The sequence below is a fragment of the Curcuma longa genome, unplaced genomic scaffold (assembly GCF_044706935.1).
Source record: "Curcuma longa cultivar G26 ecotype Majalengka, Jawa Barat unplaced genomic scaffold, ITB_CL_G26_1.1 contig_12249, whole genome shotgun sequence".
In the NCBI taxonomy this organism is placed as follows: Eukaryota; Viridiplantae; Streptophyta; class Magnoliopsida; order Zingiberales; family Zingiberaceae; genus Curcuma; species Curcuma longa.
Window position 1 is genome coordinate 10,633 of NW_027429107.1, and position 19,845 is coordinate 30,477.

Below are 19,845 nucleotides of genomic sequence, written 5' to 3' on the forward strand. Positions count from 1 at the left end.
TGGACTTCTTGATGTGTTTACCACTTGAGTACTTGGTTTTCCGCTGATTCGATATATTTTTAGTTTCCGTTATGAGTTTCCTATACGGATTTTGAGATGGATCTGATATGCATGCGTGGTTGTGATATTAGACTTGGTGATACTATTAGTGGCTATGTTGGTCACTTTATCTTTTAAATTCCTATATATATATCCATAGCTTGTTATGAATTCATTATATGTGTATGTATTCAGGGAAAGTCAATTGTTACAGGGGAGATGCTGCCGAAATTTCTCGGAAAGCCGTCTCCCAGGGCGTAACATAAAATAAATACAATTATAACTAAAAACTAATCAAATTTCTAAAATAACTATACTTATAAATATACCTCAAGCCGGTAAACAATACGAGTATCTCTCTAATTAGTTTCATCCACACAAATTGTAAACCTGCACAAACAACATTAAAAAATTAATTAACACTTTAATTCAATATAGTTAAGCAAAAACTAAAAAATTTGTATTAATTAATCAATATTATATTATAAATCTACACAAACCAATCGTGGCCAGCACGCAGCTAGTCGGCACGGCCAGTGGTCAGCAGACAACTGGCACGGCCAGTTGCCAGCAGCCGACACGACCAGTAGACGGCAGGCCCAGTAGCCAGCGGCTACCAGCCGGCGCAGCCACCAGCTGGCACGGCCAACGGCCACCAGCTGAAGCGCCCACCGGCCACCGGCCAGCAGCTAGCAGTCGCCACGGCCCGCGGCCACCACCCGCGGTCGGCAGCCCGCGGCCTACGGCCAGCAGCCGTCGCGACCAGTGCCAAGCAGCCACCGCGGCAAGCGGCCAGCAGCCGGCGCGCGCTGTGCGTCGAGCAGACGCACGATGGAGAAGGAAAAGAAGGGAGGAAACCATGTACCTATCTTGGAGGCTGCCTTCGTTGAAGAAATCCGATCAAAACTCGAGTTTTTCGGCAATGGGCGACGGTGGCATGTACAAATCACGCGAGAGAAAGAAGGAGAGGAAAAACCCTAGATGGGTAAGTGGGTATCGGGGCAGATCTAGGGTTTAAGTAGTAATTTTGGTGACGAAACTGATTCGTCACAAAATTCATCGTGGATTTTGTAACGAAACGAGTTTTCGTCATGGAATTGGCGACGAAACGAAGTTTCATCACCAAATGGGCAACGAAACCAGGTTTTGTCATCAATTTGGTGATGAAACCAAGTGTCATCGCCAAATTTTGCCAAATTTTGTCGAGTAAGTGGGTATCGAGGCAGATCTAGGGTTTGTATGTTAAATTTGACAACAAAACTCGATTTCGTCGCTAAATTCATCGCCAAATGGGCGACGAAACCTGGTTTCGTCGCCGAATAGGTAACTTAGCAACTGTGGTTTTGAATGAATTTGGCGATGAAATCAATTCGTCACGAAATTGGCAACGAAACCTTATTTCATCGCGAATTCGCGACAAAACAGTGTTTCATCGCCCAAATTTGGAGAATTGGCGACAAATATCTATTTCGTCACAAATTTACAACAAAATATTTTTTCGTTGCAAATTTGCAAATTTGCGATAAAAAATTATTTTGCAACGATTTTTCCAACGAATTTTATATGTTATAAAATTTGCAACAAATATCATTTCGTCGCCAAATTCGTTGCAAAATAGCAACGAATTCTAGTTTCGTCGCAAATTTCATTATAGATTTGTGACAGAAAAATTTCATCCTTAATTTTCATCGTAAAATTGGCATTTTTTTGTAGTGTCATAGCAACTCATTATGATTATGAGATATAGAAAATAGATGTGAAAATAACTTTCCTCAATAGAAACCTGTCTGAAGAAGTGTATATGATTCAACTTGAGAGTTTCACATCTGTTGATAAAAAATAAAATATACAAGCTTCAATTATTCATTTATGGACCGAAGCAAATATCTAGGAGTTGAAACATCTATTTTGATGAGGCAATCAAAGAGTTTAATTTCTCACAAAATCCTGACGAACTCTACGTGTATATGAAGGTTAGTGGGAGTGTGGTCGTGTTCCTTATATTATATGTAGATGACATATTGCTCATAGGAAATAAAATGCTTGTTCTACATTCGATCAAAGTTTGGTTATTCAAAATATTCTCCATAAAAAATATGGGAGAAGCAACCTATATCTTAGGGATTAAGATCTATAGAGATAGATCAAGATGGTTGCTTAGTCTTTCGTAGTCAACATACATAGATAAAATGCTAAATGGTAAAGCATGGATGAATCCAAAAAAAATTTTCTTCCCATAAGGCATGGGATTCACCATTCAAAGTCCATGTGCCTGAGCACACAAGATGAGAGGATTCACATGAGTCAGATCCTTTATATGTGAACTATAGAATTAATCATGTATGTTATATTATGTACTAGGCCTAATGTAGCATACGCTCTAAGTGTCATGAGTAGATATCAATCAAATCCAAGAATGGATCATTAGATGGTTATCAAGGCAATCTTTAAGTACTTAAGAATAACTAAGAATTTATTCTTAGTATATGGAGAAGGTGATATGGTTATATGTAGGTATACTGATGCCAATTTTCTGATGGACAAGGATGACTCTAAATCCCAATTTGGATACATATTCACTTTAAATGGAGGCGCAATGAGCTACAAAAGTTCCAAACAAAAAATCATTGTTGATTTTACTACTGAGGCAAAATATATTATGGCTTCAAAGGCGATCAAGGAAGCGGTTTGGATCAAGAAGTTCATCACTGAACTTAGAATGGTTCCGAGCATTGTTAAAGTATTATCGATTTACTACGACAACAATGGGGTCATTGTATAGGCCAAAGACCTAAGTCTCATTAACGATCTAAACATGTCCTTCATCGCTATCACTTGATTAGGGAGATCATAAGTAGGAAGGAAATACAAATTGAGAAAATTTTTACTAAAAGGAATCTAGCGGATCCTCTGACAAAACCTCTACCACAAATTAAGTTTGAGAGACATGTTAAGGCCTATGGTATTAGATACCAAGGCAATTAGCTTTAAGCCAAGAGGGAGTAAGTTATTTTTAAAAAGTGTCCTAAAGGCAATCGCCTTAAATATTATCTTATTTATTTGATAAATAAAGTTTACTATTTGAGTGTTCATTCTATATATATGTGATTTGATCTTAAACTCAATTATTAAAGTATATAATATAAAGTATAACATGAAAAAAATAGTGATTTGATTACAATTAGTGAGTATCTCATCATGTGTAATTATGTACGTATTGAAATCTTCCCTGGTCAATGAATTGAAGAGGCTGGACATCATCAATTTTGTGAGACGGGCACATGTTATACTCCTTGATTTATCCAAGCAGTCGATTCTCACTAGGTGGACACATAAGGATGTTGAGGGTTAATATATGGATGCTAGTTAAGGGTAACTAGTTCATCGGATATGACCTACTATGAGACTTCATGTAATTCTTTATATGTCAATGAAGATCTTATTACAACTCAAGTGCAAGTTTTCTTAGACTTGAGGTACTCAAGTTATCTTAGTCATGGAGGCTTATACTTTGACATCTTAGCAAAATATCTCCTAAAAGGTATAGGTCTGGGATGATTGGGTATAGGTCAATTTGCCCGAAGGTATTTGAATAGTGCATAGAGAATTCATCACTTCTTTTATAAGGAGACATATATCCTGTGGCCTCTCATCAGGATTATTACTCTTAAGTCTTTAACCGAAGTAAATATATCAAAAGGATGGTCTTCTTAGACATGTGTTTTTGAGTAATTTGAACCTATAAGATAAGAAACTACTACTTGGGCTAGGTGTAACGTAATCAGTCTAGTGGGGGCTGACACATAGACCATGTCCTAAATCAAGTGAATATAAGAAGAGTAAAAGGAACAAAGGTACTAATAACTATAGTTGCTGAAGGGTTCAAAATATATTCTGAATCAATCATGATTTTTCGATCAATTAGAGGTCATGATGTACTACTAGGTGTTACTCATAATTTATTCATAATTAATAATTAATTATGATTGACCAATATAATAAGAAACATATTGAGTCATACGCACTACGAGTATATATTAAAGACTTAAATAAGTTAGAGAATAAGATTCTCAAAGAAATAGAGATTAAGTCTGTTTAGGCCCGACAGAGGGCAAATATAAAAAGTATTTGTCGCACTGGAAGCGATTATGGGCCACATATCATATAGGCAAGTTGGGTCTACTCATGCGACATGGGCTTGGATTTTTGTTCACACCTCTTATAGGTGAGTCGAGCCTTTATATGTGACATGGGCTTGAGTTTGTCCCTCAAACCTTAATGAAGAGGTCTATAAATACCTCACCATGGAACAAAGGAAAAAAATAATTTTTATTTTTCTTCTCTTGCTTTTGTTGATGTCGCTTATCAAGAGGGTCTTCCCCCTCTTATGCCTTTTACAAGCCCTTCCTCCTCTTCTCTTCTTGTTCACTTGGATCATCCTTGAAAGGAAGAACTTCTAGAGCCGTCGATTTTCCTATTTAGAGTCATCAACCTCTCTCTTCTCTCGTATCATCTCCTTGATTTTGTTAATAGCAAATGGCGAGGCAACTTGTGGCTTGTGAAGTCGTCTTGAAGATATTTCGGCATGGATACTAATAGAGGCAAGTCTTGTGAGATTTGCTAGATGATTTCTTTTCATCTAACATCGTCGAGAATGTATGCCTTTTAAATAATTTTTTATCTATATTTATGTCTTGCACATGTATGATCTTATTTTTTAAGATGCACAAAACTTTTAAGAAAATTTATTTTGCTTTTGCTACGTGTTTTTCAAAAATATAAATTCGTATCTCGTGAAAACCCCTAAAAGGAGAACTTGGAGTAGTTTTAATTATAGTCAATCTAATCACAAATTTTTAAAACAACAATAGAGTCAATGTGTATTTTTAGTGAAGGTGTCAAGTGGGTTGATTGCCCATGCTCCAACTTGACACCATACTCTATAGGGCATGCCTAGCATGGCCCTAAGTAAATGGTGCAGATTAGGCCAAATTCAATATATGCCACGGGCCTATATTGAGTTTTGGGGGTCATTTTCTGAACTAACTCGAGGTAATTAGTAAGGCATGAGTTAAGGTCGAACCTAATAAAACATGAATTAAAAATATTAGATATATAATAATATTAATAAAATATTATTTTATTTCTATTTATTTTAATTTTAAATTAGGTTTGGCACAACACCTGTTTGACCTAGGCCACAAGTTGAATTTCTTAGGTTAAACTTGAGATAGTGTTAGTCATGCCTAATTCAACATGGCTCTTAATAGGCTAAGTTGGGCATAAGCATACCCAATATGGGCACAACCCATTGACATGCACCTTTAAAGCTAAGGAATGTCGTATCAATGATTCAAGCATATGCCCCTGAAGTATAGCTAAATTGGTTACGACGAAGATTAACTATAATTTTCTGATTTACTTCCTCACAAATGATTATAGGGTCGATTGTATGGGGCCACTGAGGTGGCGGATTTCACTTTTTTTTTGTAGAAGATGATCCAAGCATATACACTCAAGCAACTCCACCTAATTATGAAGTTTCTCAAGAAGGTCATGTTTGAACATTAGGTATTAAATATATGAGTGATTAATTCTAGTGCTAATGAGAGATTGTTAATGATATTATTGCATGGATAATTTTTTGCATAGAAAAATAATGTAAATATAACTTCATATTAATTAGTGAAATTACTAATAAAAGGTTAGATATTATCGTTAGTGATAGATCGATGAATCGAATGGGAGAGAAATGACAAGATGAAGACGGGTGAGGTATCGATAATAGTTAGAAAGAACGAGGACTTTGTATTTAGGATAAAATCAAATGATTTATATTTTCAAAAGAAAGAATTAATAAAAAGGGTGAATTTTTTTTTTTTTGTAAGATGTGCATGCCACGTAATGTGTGCACGAAGGCGGCTTCACTTCAGTTTTACCCCAGCTACCACTTTTGGTCGTTGCAGTTTTTGTTCTCGGCGCACTGTTTCATTACCCATCTTGTCTTCTCGAAGCTCCGCGCTTCTTACTATAAATGGTTCCTCCCCTTCCTCATCGTTAGCATCTTCTCTTTGTGGTTCGTCTATCGAGATCGGGGAGCAAGATGTTCTACTCGCACCAGCTCCTCGCCAAGAAGGCTCCTCTCGGGCAGATATGGTGAGATTTCTCTTTCTTCGCATTCATCTCTCCGTCGTCTCTGCGCATTCTGATCTGGAGCTCTCGCATCAAGGATGGCGGCTACTCTGCACGCCAAGTTGAACCGGAGGAAGCTCGACAAGCTCGATATCATCAAAATCTGGTTAGCTAGAAACATCTCCCCAATACTCTGTTTTCTACTCGATTAATTTGTTTCTCGATCGATCGGAAACACTTTTTTGAGTTTCCCACACGATCGCAGCGAGGAGATTCTGAATCCGTCGGTTCCGATGGCCCTGCGCCTCTCTGGCATTCTCATGGGTAAGCTCCTTTTCCCTTCTTAGTTTTTTGTTAGTAAATCTATTTAACTCTTCCCAGTAAATCTCAGGCGGTGTTGTTATCGTCTATGAGCGGAAGGTCAAGCTCCTCTACGGTTCGTCATCCTCCTGTCACATTGATCCTCCTGTTTTTCTTCTTCTTCATCCTCTAATGTTTGGTTGAAATTCCCAGACGATGTCACGCGGCTACTGGTGTGCCCCCTGGAAGGTTCTAGAGCTCCTTCCCCGCTCAGCTTTGGGTGATCCCTAATCCTCCGTTATCTAAACGCCACAGGTAGAGATCAATGGAACATGGAAGACGAAGACGGTGGCCGATCCCACCATCCTTCCGAAGGCAAAAGCTCAAGCCAAGTGATCTGTCGTCTCTCTCTCTCTCTCTCTCTCTTATTAGGATCGATCGGGGTCTTGTAAACCGTGCGATGGTTTTTTGCAGGTTCGAGGCGGTGACGCTGCCGGAGTGCGTGGACATGGATGTAGAGCAGTCGATGCTCCTCTCCGACGCCTCCATAGCAGCCTCCAGATTCCAACGCATGGTAGTACTCCTCATTCTTCCCCCTTTTTTTCGACTATCGACTGATTTACGCGTCGACCCTGTTTCAAGTTTGCCAAGCGTGGACAGTTTGCACTGTGAAATTGCTTGAGCGGCCGAGATTAAACCGGGCTCAACTATAGGACTGCATGCTGATTCTGTTAGGTGTAGACTAGGGTGGGCAAATACTTGGAAAGTTGATCTAAATTAAGATAATTAAGTTTAATATTTTATCAGTTTGATTTTAATTTGTTCGTATCAGATAAAATTGTTGAATTTCCTTCAATTTCATAATTAATATTTGCTTAGTAAATAATCTTGTGGTTTTGAGTTACTATGATTGCAGCGATTGGATGAGGTGGAGGAACACTACATTAACATCGACATTAGAAACGGTGATCCAGCAGACACCTATCATCAAGGTCTCTCTTTACGCCTTTATTATTACCTTCGGATGGTTTTTTTTTTTACCTTTAGTTATTCCCCAGTCCTGAAAAAATTTAGACAACAACTTACTCCTACACTAGTTTGGTGCTTTTTTATGTAATTGCAGTTGATGCTGAAAATATCACCCTATTTGACGATTTTGGATCGGGACCCGCAGAGGGTAACCATTTTGAGAGGCAAGGAAATTAAATTACCTTTTGACGTTTTTGACTTTGGCAACATGGATTTGTTAATTTTCAATACTCTGTTTAATTTCATTTGAAGCATTTAAATAAATTGATTTCTAGACCAAATTATAGCGTCACCCAAACCACGATGATTAAAGTATTAGGATATTTTTAATGACAATTTACAGAATTTATTTCAATAATACATAAAAATGCACTAACTTTCATATTTATAAGAGGGTATACATTTTCTAAAATATCATTCTCATTAAAATATAAAATAATAAAAAACCAATTGTATGGATGCAACCAGCATGACTAGCGGAAGCAATAATTGATTGGTGTGGTCAGGCAGGGCCAGGCTGATCTTGGCCACCGATCATAGTTAGGCCAGGTGACCAAGTTGATCATGGCCTTTGGCCACATAATCGCAATTAGGCCAATTGCGACCTTGGTTGCGAAATCATGACCAAAAGTTCAAACACAAAGATCCGAAATCATAACTAAGAGGTTGGCTGCAACCTGGTTGCAATTTCACGGCTAATAGAAGATGATTGGCTTGACTGTGATTTTGTAGTCAAGAGATTACGATCGAACTAGCCACGATTTCGTAGTTAGACCAACTTAGTTGCAATTTTAGCATTGCCACTAATGGGGTGGTCCACCCTCATATCATTTTTTTTAAGAGAGTATTTTAGAAATTAAATGTCCCCATGATAAATACAAAATTGGATGCACTATTGAAAGTTAAATACCAATCACGTTTTAATTAACGTTCATAAATTTATTATCTTAATCTATTTATTTCTAATAGATTAATAATATGATATGTACGTGTCCTCGCGTATGTAGGTTTGACGTTGGAGAAGATGAGACACAGATCAACTTCACTCCTCAAGAGCAACCCCATTTTCACAATACTCTTGGACCCTCTCCGCCGGTAGAGGATGGACCCAAAAGCTCAATGCTTCATCAACGTACGTACTTTTCCAAACCTTAGAGTTGGCATACTACTTTAATTTGAATGTATTGAATACAATATGATTTGCCTGATTACCTATGCAGCAAACACTTCAGATGCAAACCATCATATTAACGTGGAGGAACCGAAGGAAAAGGTTTTAGATATCTAAATTTGTTTAGAATCTGATCAAAGTCTCTTTTAAGAATAGTAGAAGTGAACCTCCAATGGCCTCTCTTTCTTTAATTTCCTTCACTAGGAGTCTGTCTAAATGGATTGAGTTGTTAATGTAAGGTTAATGGCCAATGTAACAGGGAGAAGGTATTCGACAACAACAGCAGGTTAAAAAAAAGGCACGCAGAAATCGTACCAATCTAATCATGGATGAGCATCTCATGATACCAGGAAACCACTATCAATCTTGGCTCCAGGACACTTCTGATATAGTGTCTAAAAGAGGAAGAACTGTTAGGGTTGGTGCTTAAGCAAGTTGTTCTTGCTTTACTTTACCAGCACTAGTTCTTTTTCACAAGTTTACTAATTACTCCGTTTTTATAGCAATGTTTGCAGTCTCATAATGCCATTCGATCCACAAAGATATCCAAGCTCATGAACTTGCCACCAGTAGCTCTCATTACTGGTTTAGAAATGTTTCCTTCTCGCCTGCATTACCCTGCTCCTCTAATGGAGTTGTGGAGGAATTCTACAGTTTTAGGTTAATATCTTTTTCCTCTTCCTTCAAAACTTTGTGAACAACACTTTGGAAGTTTAAACAATTACAATTTTTTATTAGCTGAAGAAGATAAATCACCTCCAGAAGAGAGACATGAAGCTCATGAAACTGTAAGTTTTATAGCCATTTACTCTCTAGTTGTGGTAACTAATCAACTGTACTAACAAATCATTTATGGAAATGAAGTTTCTAGAAGAATTTCAGGCTGAAATACCACCAAACCCTGGGTTCCAGGCTGAAGTGCCACTCAACAACGAGTTTCAAGCTGAAATACAACCCTACCCCTTAGAGTTCTCCATTGAGAAAGTCAGAGCAAACCTTCAAAATTTGGAGTTCCAGGGAATTGATAAGTCATTTAGTAGTGACCATTTTGTTACTCCTGGGAGTCAAGGTAACTTGATCTTTACATGTACTTTGCCAACTTTTTAAGTTTCAGATGATAAATATGCCCTTGAATTAATGGCAGGGCAAAGTTCAAGGTCTATTCCTAGCTCTGGTTCTGAACATAATTTCATGCCATTGGAACCTGAGATACAATTACCTTCTGGAAGGTCAGTGCTATCTCAAAAATAGAAGAAAAAAGCCACAAAATTCTATTTTTTTCACATTCTTTATTGAAAACAAGATATTATATTACTAGAATGCAGTTGTGAAATTTCTCACCAAATATGAATAGTTCAATCTCTGCTATTTTTTTTCTTCTTGTTATCTCTCTTTCTTTTGAAAGGGTTACTTCTAAATGTCAACCCAAGTCATGTTTCTTGTATGAAATGTTATTTGACTGCCGCAAATAGCCTTCTAATACAGAATAATACTACTTGGCATACACATATAGATCTGCTATCTATGTTGGGATTTTGAGACAGGTCTAAAAGAAAGCAGAATTCCTCATCAACGACTAACTTTGGCAACCTTGATCCAGTTGAAGAGGAATCACCACTTAAGCAAAATTTAAGAAATTTCAAACTCAGAAGGATATCACAATTAAGTCCAGCCCCTGATACTGGTTTGTTATCTTAATCTAATTTTGCCTTTTAGTACTTTGTGAACTGGAAAGATGCACTCTTTACCTTCTAATAAAAGGCGATACTTAAATATTGTGCTCAACTTCTTACAACAAATTTCATGTAGAACTACTAGAGGAAACTGGACCAACTCAAACCCCAGTTCCTCCATCTAATACTTCGATCGACCACACTACTGAATTGATCCGGACGTAAGTACACACTCATACATTTAGCAAGCTGTAAATTGTAACAATCTGAACGAGTTCATCTTTATTCGTTTTCCCTTGACAAATCAAATAGAAGATTGATAGTTTGCATGCTAATGAACAGGCATCTCAAGTTGCATTTTGATACGCCAGGAGCCCCACAATCTGAATCATTGAACCAGTTAGCTTTCGGAATGAGCAAGAAAACAGCTGCTCTACTCTTTTACCAAACTTGCGGTATTTAGGTTTCCACGCTTATGAATTGCAATTTCTTTCTAATTTAGGAATTCATATATCTCTAGAAACAGGATGATTGCTCTAGGTTTTCTCCATTTCTCCTAAATGGAACCTGAGTAATTCATTTATGTTCTTCACTAAGTAAAACAAATTTCTGATTTGCAGTTCTCGCCACCTTTGACTTCATCAAGGTGGAACAGCATGTAGCATATGGGGACATACTGATCTCAAGAGGGCCTAAGATGTAGCTAACCTGACATATAGTTGATAATGGTATTACAAACAGTGTCCTCAGCTAATTACGTCTGACGTAACAGTTGTTCGTCCTATAGTTTCATGTAGCAAGTCAAGAATTTGTTTATATTCCCCAAATATATAGTTTACTGCCGGTGAAAACTTAGAAGGATGGGATACAACTACTGCCTGCTCCTGCTCCGCACAATGCAGTGATTTTGCTAGAATGGTCGGTGCATTTGTGATGGATTCTACTTCATCTGCGCAGTGGTTGATGCCTGTAACCTTAGTACGTAGAGACAAACCAGTGACAATTTTAATGTCGAAACACGATCAAACTTCATTAAAGAGTGACTAGATTTTACTGTTTTTTTTTGTTAGTAGTACGAAGGCTGATGAAGAGTTGGTATTTGTTTGAAGTTCTTTCATTAATTGCTATCGTTATCTTGGGAACAACTGGGTGGAATTATCTGATAGATTTATATCCCAAGCGAACAGTGCCAAATGCAGTTACTAGAGAACCACCATGGAACTTAGGACCTATTTAGCTTAAGGATGAATTTTTTTTGGAGAAATGAATAAGAATAAGTGGATGGATACATAAGTGAAAGAATATCATTTGATTTTTTTCTTTCATTGATTTTCTTTGACAGATGGAAAAAAAACAGAAGAATGTAAAAAAGAAAGAGATGAATGACTTTTACATTCAGCCTCTTCGACTTGTCTGACACTGCGGGTCCATCCATTTCATCTAGTTTGTTCAACTCAACCATCAAATTGCAGCCTAACAAATGTATCCAAATTACTTACCTTCATCTGGTAGTATAAACCATTCAATTCGACTAACTCACTAAATTATTTCACCCTTTTGGCTCGATCTAATTGGCTCGTTCGAATTGTTATATTATTTATATGAGTGGAGACGGTAAGGAGCATGGACAAAGCTTAAAACCACACCAACAGATGATCGTAATGCCTTTGAACCCACTGCATTTGTGAGGTGTCCGTGCCATCGTTCAGAAGCATTTTGAGCAAGGCAGATCGTCAACAAGCAGGCTGCCATGATCAAGTGTGGCTGCGGGCAATGCTCAGTTCTTTAAGGAGCTTACAGTCATATTCAGCAAAAAAGATGAAAAGAACAAAAAAAAAACTTTTAATGTTTGAAACCTGCAGGCTGATCATCCACAGGCATTTATCACCCTGCCCAACCAATTCGATCAATAACCTAGTGGATCACTCTTTTGGTGCAAGTGGACTCATCATCCACTCCATTAATGTAGCAGCTTCTCTGCACTACACTCACTGCAAGTAGCAACTTCGTAAACCTATGGCAAGCCTATTTGTAAAGATCTAAAGTTGATAAAACCACCTAATCGATAAGGAATTGCAATGAGTTGTGTGTAATATTCATGAGGCTAAAGAACGTGGAGTCAGACCTTTTCAAACTTGCACCTAACTAAGATATACATAGCTGATCGGTTGTGTGAGTCACTTAAAAAGGGCTTTATTTTCCCCCATTCTATGTTAGATAAAGATATATGGCTCACTTTATACGAGTAGATAGCCTGCCAAATGCATGTTTTTTTTAACCACCTTGACAAACCGGCAAGGGGGATTGAATAGTGGTTGACCTACAAATACAAACTTCTATTCCTCTTACTAATTAATGTCTTAGCAAAGTCATACAAATAATTTTATGCAATGGAAATAAAAACATAAAGAATTCAATGAAATCCTTATTCCTACTTTATAACATATGCTACTTTCGTGAATCACTTTAAAAAAGCTCACTAGCTTTTTTCTTTTTGAATACCTTCGAAGGTGAAGAAATCTCATATAATATTCTTCTTTGGTAAAGATTTACAATAAAAGAAAGTAAGAAGATAACACTAATGAGTATAAAGAAAGAAAGACTTAAAAGATTTAGACAATCAATAGTTCGGTAGTCTTTAAATACTTATTTTAGTCCTTTTATAGCTTTTAATTTTCTTTAGCTTCACTTACTATTTTGTTGTTATGTGACTAATCAATCGATTGGATCCATTATGAGGTGACTGTTTTCTTGATCTCTTTCACTTGTAGTCTATCAACAATTGCCTAAGTTAAATGACTTTTATCATTAATTGTTCTCTTATAAAACCCTAGGTTATCTAACTTTGCATCTTCAATGTGTTAAATCAATAACTTTTTTTAGATTTCTCATTGAGTTACTAGTTGACTAAAATCTATTATCAATTGACTGAACTCAATTAGTCGACTACCTAGATGATTTGCCACTAAACATAAATACTTTGTAAGTGAGCCACTAAGCTTGAATCAACTCCTTAGTTGACTCAGCTCATTAGTCGATTGAAACTCCAACTATGATTATCCTATTCATCGAGTCTTCACCTAAATTAAGATCTACTCTTTCTCCTATGAATACAAATCTCTTAACTCTCATAGCTCACATAAGAGCAATCACTACTAAAAATATGATCTATCTTGACACTTTCTTTATGACATTTAATTTAAAATGTTATTATAAATATTTTTTAATGACACTCATCAAAAAAATTGTTTTAAAAATAAAATATCATATTAGACTATTTATTATGACAAACTTTATAAATGTCACCGTATATAATGCCTTAATAATAATCTAGTCGCTGTCGATTTTTATTTTATTCCTACTGTGCTGATTCTTTCTTCCTAACCTACGCTCGCCACCACCGCCACTGCCTTCGCCGCTCCTCTCACCCACGCTCACGCCTTATCACCGTTGTTGCTAGTCGTGGTCGACACCCTCCTACCTTGAGCTAGCAGTCAGAGAATAGCCTTCATGGGCCTCCATCGCGCATCTCCACTGCGATTCTTCCGCAGCACCGCCTCCATCGTGATTCCTTAGGATTAAGGTTATATGTACTTTAATTTGCTATGCAGTTGGTTTTAGTATTTTGTTGTTCAATACTTTTTAAGTTAGTTAGAGTTTAAGAAAAGTGCTTTGGTTAGTATCTCAAGTATGACAATCAACCTAATTCAGGGTTAAAAATGTTGAAATTAGCCCTTAGTGTCAATTCAGATTGAGTTGGACTCGAGTCAACTCAGATTGTGTGAGACTCGAGTTGGACTCAAGTCACACAAGCCAAATTCGAATTTGATTAAAAGGTTATCATGCATGGGAATGCATGATCATTAAAAGCTGCATTATCTTCCTTAAAAGAAGAGAAAGATTGTCATGCATGAGATGCATGATCTTCATTAAAAGAGGAGAAAGATCTTCTGCATGAGATGCATGGGAATTAATAAAATATTAATTTCGGAATTAATATTATATTAATTTCCCCCTTCATCCATTATATCTCATGGTGGGATATAAAAGAGGGTGAGAGGCTCTTGATGAAAGGATTGTTGGATGCTCTTGCTCTTGCTCTTCCTCTCTTCTTCTTCCCTTGGTCGAACCCTACTTTGTGGCTAGCACCACAGTTCGGTTCTTCTCCATTTCAGTGTTCGTGTGGATACCGTAGAGGCGCGAACACACTGATCGTGCTGAGATCCGACGACCTTGAAGGCAAAGAGTTGCTGTCGGGATTGCGAAGGGCATGCATCGAAGGTAAACTCGATTCTAGTAGGTAGAATCGTCAAACGAGTATGTTTTTCGCATGGATCTTCTGGAGGGATCCTGTTTTCCGCTGCGTTATATGCGGTTTAATCGGTTTTTCGCGCATATAGATCCCTACAAAAAACAACTGAGTGATCATTTTAATTCCTATTATTCTGAATTTTTTATCATTTTATTAGTGTAAGCCAAGTAGTTCAACCCTTCTTGTTAACCCACCATGTTTAGGGTAGGCGGCTTTGGAGGCCAAGTGCTGCTGAATTGTCTAATTTTGGTTGTTTTATTGTATTGGCTTTTGGAGTCGCTTCCCTACAATTGGCTAGTAAGTCATTGCTTGAATCTTTCTTTAAGTTTCTTTTGAATATTTTATACAACTCTATTTAAATGTCATATTGCACATCTCAAAAAATCTCTTTGCAGAACCATTCATAATTGTGCATTCTTAATCAGATATTAACTTAATATATCTTCTGCAAAAGGTAGAATCCGCCACCTTAGCGGCCCCACACGATCGGCCCCACGACCATTTATAAGAAGGTAAATCGAGAAACTGCAGTTGATCACGACGCAAGAGGGTATTTATCTGACTTCGTCAGGATTCGAACCTTTGTCCTCTTCTGCAACTCTGCTGCGTCGTAACTAACTCAGCTATGCCCCGAGGGCAACTTAATATATCACTTCATACAGGAACAAGGAACAATCAAACTTTATGTTGTTTACAATGTATTAGAGGTGACTTTATGGAATACATTAATTTGTAAGAATGAAGACTTTTAACACTGATATTAATATATTTTATTGCAGATATTTGATAAACTTTTTCAATCATTTGGTGAAGATGTTCTACAAGTTCTCTTTGATTCAGCAGAGGGACTTTCAACATGTCCTCCAGATAATTTGACATTTGAACTGATTAGATTCATTTTTAATAAAGTAATTGATGTTATTGCTTTTGATATCCTTTGTTACTGGTGTTTTTCTTTTTTTTCCTTATTGATATTCGCGTTAGTAAATTTCTTCCTTGACTATTCAAACGTGTCCATTCTTTTGTATTGTTAGCCCAGGCTATCACTCTAGCAACTTGCATTATTGCCCACAATAATGTTATTGTGGCTTTACTGGTCTCAAATAATTTTGCTGAGATTAAGAGTAATGTATTCAAAAAGATTAGCAAAGACAATCTTCACCATTTGGTATACTATGGTGAGTTTATTTCTATTTTACACTTTGTGTGTTAGCTAGGGAGATGTGGGACTCTATTTAGATATCTTCTTCAGCAAATGAGTTGGATAGGGGTTTGATATAATCAAAGCCAATGATCTAAATCCAACCTTGTTGATAGATTACACTTTATATCCTTTTAGTAGGTAATGATGGTCATCTAAAATTATTGTTATGCATTATTTTTTTCATGAATTTGATATTAGCATACTTTATGTAGGTAAAACTCTGAAATATTTCTAGCTTTTTACTGTTTGATTATTTATCCTTGATTTCTTGCATAGGGGTAGCTGTATTTCTAGTGAGCCTGTTAATTACATTCAATTTAAGGTGAATATTGATTGTTTGAACCAGAAACATGAGCTGCCTTTAATCATGTTGAATGGATGCTATTAGCCCATTATGTCTTTATCCATGTGGGGCAAATAGGTTGAAGAACCAATTTTACCAATTCAATTATTCAAAATGTAATTTTCATTCCATATGCTGGAAAATACGCAATTTCTATATATAAAAGTAGACCTCTGTGTTAATGTTCTTTCTTTCGAAAATTATCAAATAGTAAAATATCCCAAGAAAAAATTTGGTCGACAATATCAATTTTTCATGCTCTTTTATGTTTGTGAAAGTAGTCTATATATGGTTCAAAGATTTACCAATTTGTTTATGTATGTGCCTAGCTATTAAATATCAAATAGAATTGAAGTTAAGAAGTTAAGGTTGATAGTTTAAAGAAGTTTGAATAAGCTAAGCTCTATTAAGTTTGCATAGTATACATTTTCCCCATTTGGTTTAAGTGATAATGAGAGAACTACACTTCTTCTCCAACAGTTAAAATTTGGTTCACATTCATTATTGTAAAAATATTTTGACATGTACATTCCTATATTTTTGGATCGCATTTTTGCTATATCATTTTAAGCACATACCTATGTTTTAAAATATTATTATGTTATTTCTTATAGCTCAAATATGACTACAGTGGGGCTATTGCCAAAGGTATATGTCTTATTCTTTGATATTTGCTTTAGTAAGTTGTCTATATTCTTTTCAGATCTTGGCAATATTAGTTTCTATGTCACGACCTGAGAAATAACCGTCCAAAAAATTTCGGTAACATCTCCCCAGTATCACTGACAATTTCCTATATACACACATATATAAAGGCCCACACGGCTTATCCATACTACAAAATATGGATTTAAACAAATAATGAAAATAAAAGTGACCCACACGGCCACATATACATCTTACACAATGCATAAGAATGGAATTCTAATTCAACACAACAAATAAGGAATAAACTCGTAAAGTAACGACAAATCCAAAGTTTCGTAAACGAAAACGTAACAAGTACAAGTATGAAATCATAAAGTCCGATACGGTAGAAAGTAAACCAACGATACAAGAATACCAACACATGCTACAAACACATCCAATACACACACACACATAAAGTCCTCGTCGTGAGATGACATCACTAGCAGATCTCTGGCATCCTCTATAAGCTCCTACCTGATATCCGGGAAGACAGAAAAATCCCAAGGTCCATAGATGTGAGTACAAATACTTAGTAGGTAATACAGAAAGACAGTGCATGTAAGAAACAAAGAGTAAGAGTAATACTACATACCAGAGGTCAACAAGGTATCAGTAATATCTTTGCAGATAAATAACAACTAACATGAATCTCATGTAATGCACCATATGAATGACATGTCAAACATAGTGCAACAGTCAAGAGTCAAACAAGTAGACCAACAAAATGCAGTATCAGTGCGGTCCAATACATATATATATATATCAAGCACATGATGCACATATGCATGATGCAACTGCCCCACACGCTATAGTACTCGTGCAAGCATCTGAGACTGGGTATGACCAACATCGGGGGATCAGTACTCCGCGCCCTACAACAAAGTAGTCCGGTGATCCAAATCGGGGGATCAGTGCTCCGCGCCCTATAATAGTAGTCCGGTGATCCAAATCGGAGATCAGTGCTCCGCGTCTGGTGATCCCGTAGCTATGATAAGCTACATATCCTATAGTCGATATCTGTCCTCTAATACTCATCACCGACGTACCAACCATGTACTCTCCGAGTACCACCCCTATCCGGTGTCGAGGCAGATCATCGACTCGGTTGCATACTGCCATACAACCACCATCACCAAGATGGAAATAGGGTATAATAACCACCTATATAATAATGCCACTAAAGGCCAACTACAATCACGATAGACCCACAAGAGATTTACAATCGTTCATTATGCATCATGATGAAATGCTCAAATCATAGCAATCAGCACCTACCATACTAATCAATAAGCGTAGGTATAAGTCATGATGATCTTAAGTGTCATAAAGAAAGAACCATATCAATAAGGATCACAGATATCATATCAATGATAGAAACAACGGTTAAGATTAATAATCCAAAGTTAACAGACAGAAGGTCAAGCATGATATGAGCATGAATAATATAAGCAGTATACAAGTAACAGGCATGAATAACATCAAGGTATCAAACTACAAGAACTGTCAAAGAATCATGCACTGAAAAATAGAAGAGAACTGTATTGACCAAATACAGTAAATTACTCACCTGATATATCGAAATTCAAATTAATAGAACTCCCAGAAATATCCTCGTAAGTAACTGATCGATAATCAAGGACCTGCAAAATAAATAACCAACATCCATTAATAAACATATAGATCTTAATAAATTTAAGATCTACATATAACCCAAATCCAATTAGATCCATAATTCGATTAACTCATGTTAATTAAACACGAATTAATTTCATTAACTCTAATCAGATTTAAACCAACCTAACCTAATTAACCTAACTAACCTATTAACACAACTCTAACAGACAAATCCTAACCTAATCATAATTTAACTACAACCTAATCAGATCAAATCTAAACCTAACATAATAGAGCAAGAATCCTACAAGCATAAGTTTCAAGGCTTACCTTAGATTAATTTGAATGCCTTAAATCTCCTTGCCCTAACATATCCAACTCAACTCGATCAAATCACCACCAATCTGATCAAACAAAAATCCAATCAATAGACCGATTCTCAACACAAAGCCTATGAAACCAGAGATTCGAAGCCTTACCGCAAATCTGAAGACTTAAATCCAACTCTGCCCTGGAAATCTAGCTTAATTCTTGATAAATGCTTGCTGTTGAAACCTAATCGAACCGATCCAAGCAATCCAAGAACCCTCAGCACATTCAACCAATTGACAATCAAATCCATTACTAAACAGTACTAATCAAATACAAGAAAGGAGAATTCACCTCAAATCGAACCTAATCCAGCTCCTACTCCAATAAATCCAGATTCCGGTTCCTTCCTAACCGAATGCAGAGAAGGATCAGCATCTGAGATGAACAAGAAAAGGAAGAAACATAGGAATCTTTAACTCTTACCCTGGATGAAATCATGCCCTAGCGTTCTTGCCCTAACTCAACTCCGATCGGCAGCGGCGAACCCTGAAGAAAAGAATCATTCATCGGCTTGATGAATAAGGGAGGCGACGGCGTTGGTTGGCAAGGGCGTTCGGTGGCTGGCACGTGAGGCGGAGTGGGTAGGGAATCGCGATGTAGAGAATGGGCGGTGTCCGGCGTGGAAGAGGAGATCGCGATCTGTGGAGGGAGCTTGCGGCTTCGGGCGTGAACGAGATCGCGAATGAAGAAGAGAAGAAAGAATCGGGAAAGGCTTCGAGCGTGATTTGGGAGAAAAGTGTAATAGGTTTCTCCTTAACGGGTTTGGTTAACGGATTAATCCAATAAGCCATTCATCCATTAACCCAAACACCTCATCCTCAAATAAATTGGATTTTATTTAAATCTAATTGGCTTTAGGGTTAATTTAATTAACCTCCTAAATAGCTTTCCTAATCTTCCTTTAAACCCCAACAATTAGGATTATATAATTTACAATTAAACCCTTAATATTTTCCGGTATTTTAC

General features: G+C 36.9%; 1 protein-coding gene and 1 long non-coding RNA gene across 2 annotated transcripts; one reads left to right on the forward strand and one right to left on the reverse strand.

The window, feature by feature from the left end:
• Nucleotides 1-6,142: 6,142 nt before the first annotated feature.
• On the forward strand, nt 6,143-11,144 carry LOC141815918 (sister chromatid cohesion 1 protein 1). The gene is made up of 20 exons (XM_074703780.1): nt 6,143-6,195; nt 6,269-6,337; nt 6,437-6,495; nt 6,563-6,607; nt 6,685-6,704; nt 6,787-6,863; nt 6,946-7,045; nt 7,388-7,463; nt 7,595-7,664; nt 8,508-8,632; nt 8,721-8,773; nt 8,931-9,089; nt 9,187-9,331; nt 9,410-9,459; nt 9,536-9,740; nt 9,816-9,900; nt 10,216-10,355; nt 10,481-10,565; nt 10,687-10,799; nt 10,965-11,144. Exons 1-20 carry the CDS (start codon nt 6,143-6,145, stop codon nt 11,045-11,047), a joined length of 1,812 nt encoding a protein of 603 aa, XP_074559881.1. The 3' UTR covers nt 11,048-11,144.
• Nucleotides 11,145-17,023: 5,879 nt separating this feature from the next.
• Nucleotides 17,024-19,546, reverse strand: LOC141815916 (uncharacterized). The gene is made up of 6 exons (XR_012600626.1): nt 19,303-19,546; nt 19,171-19,226; nt 18,987-19,062; nt 18,838-18,911; nt 18,461-18,533; nt 17,024-17,367 (listed from the first exon to the last, which is right to left on the reverse strand). It is a non-coding gene; the product is annotated as an uncharacterized LOC141815916 (long non-coding RNA).
• Between the last annotated feature and the right edge of the window lie 299 nt (nt 19,547-19,845).

Excerpts from the sequence above, each read along its gene's own strand:
- LOC141815918 (XM_074703780.1), top strand. The coding sequence starts at position 6,143 with ATGTTCTACTCGCACCAGCTCCTCGCCAAGAAGGCTCCTCTCGGGCAG. Across the intron at positions 9,090-9,186 it reads AAAGAGGAAGAACTGTTAGG|TCTCATAATGCCATTCGATC; the intron begins GTTGGTGCTTAA and ends CAATGTTTGCAG. Across the intron at positions 10,800-10,964 it reads ACTCTTTTACCAAACTTGCG|TTCTCGCCACCTTTGACTTC; the intron begins GTATTTAGGTTT and ends TCTGATTTGCAG.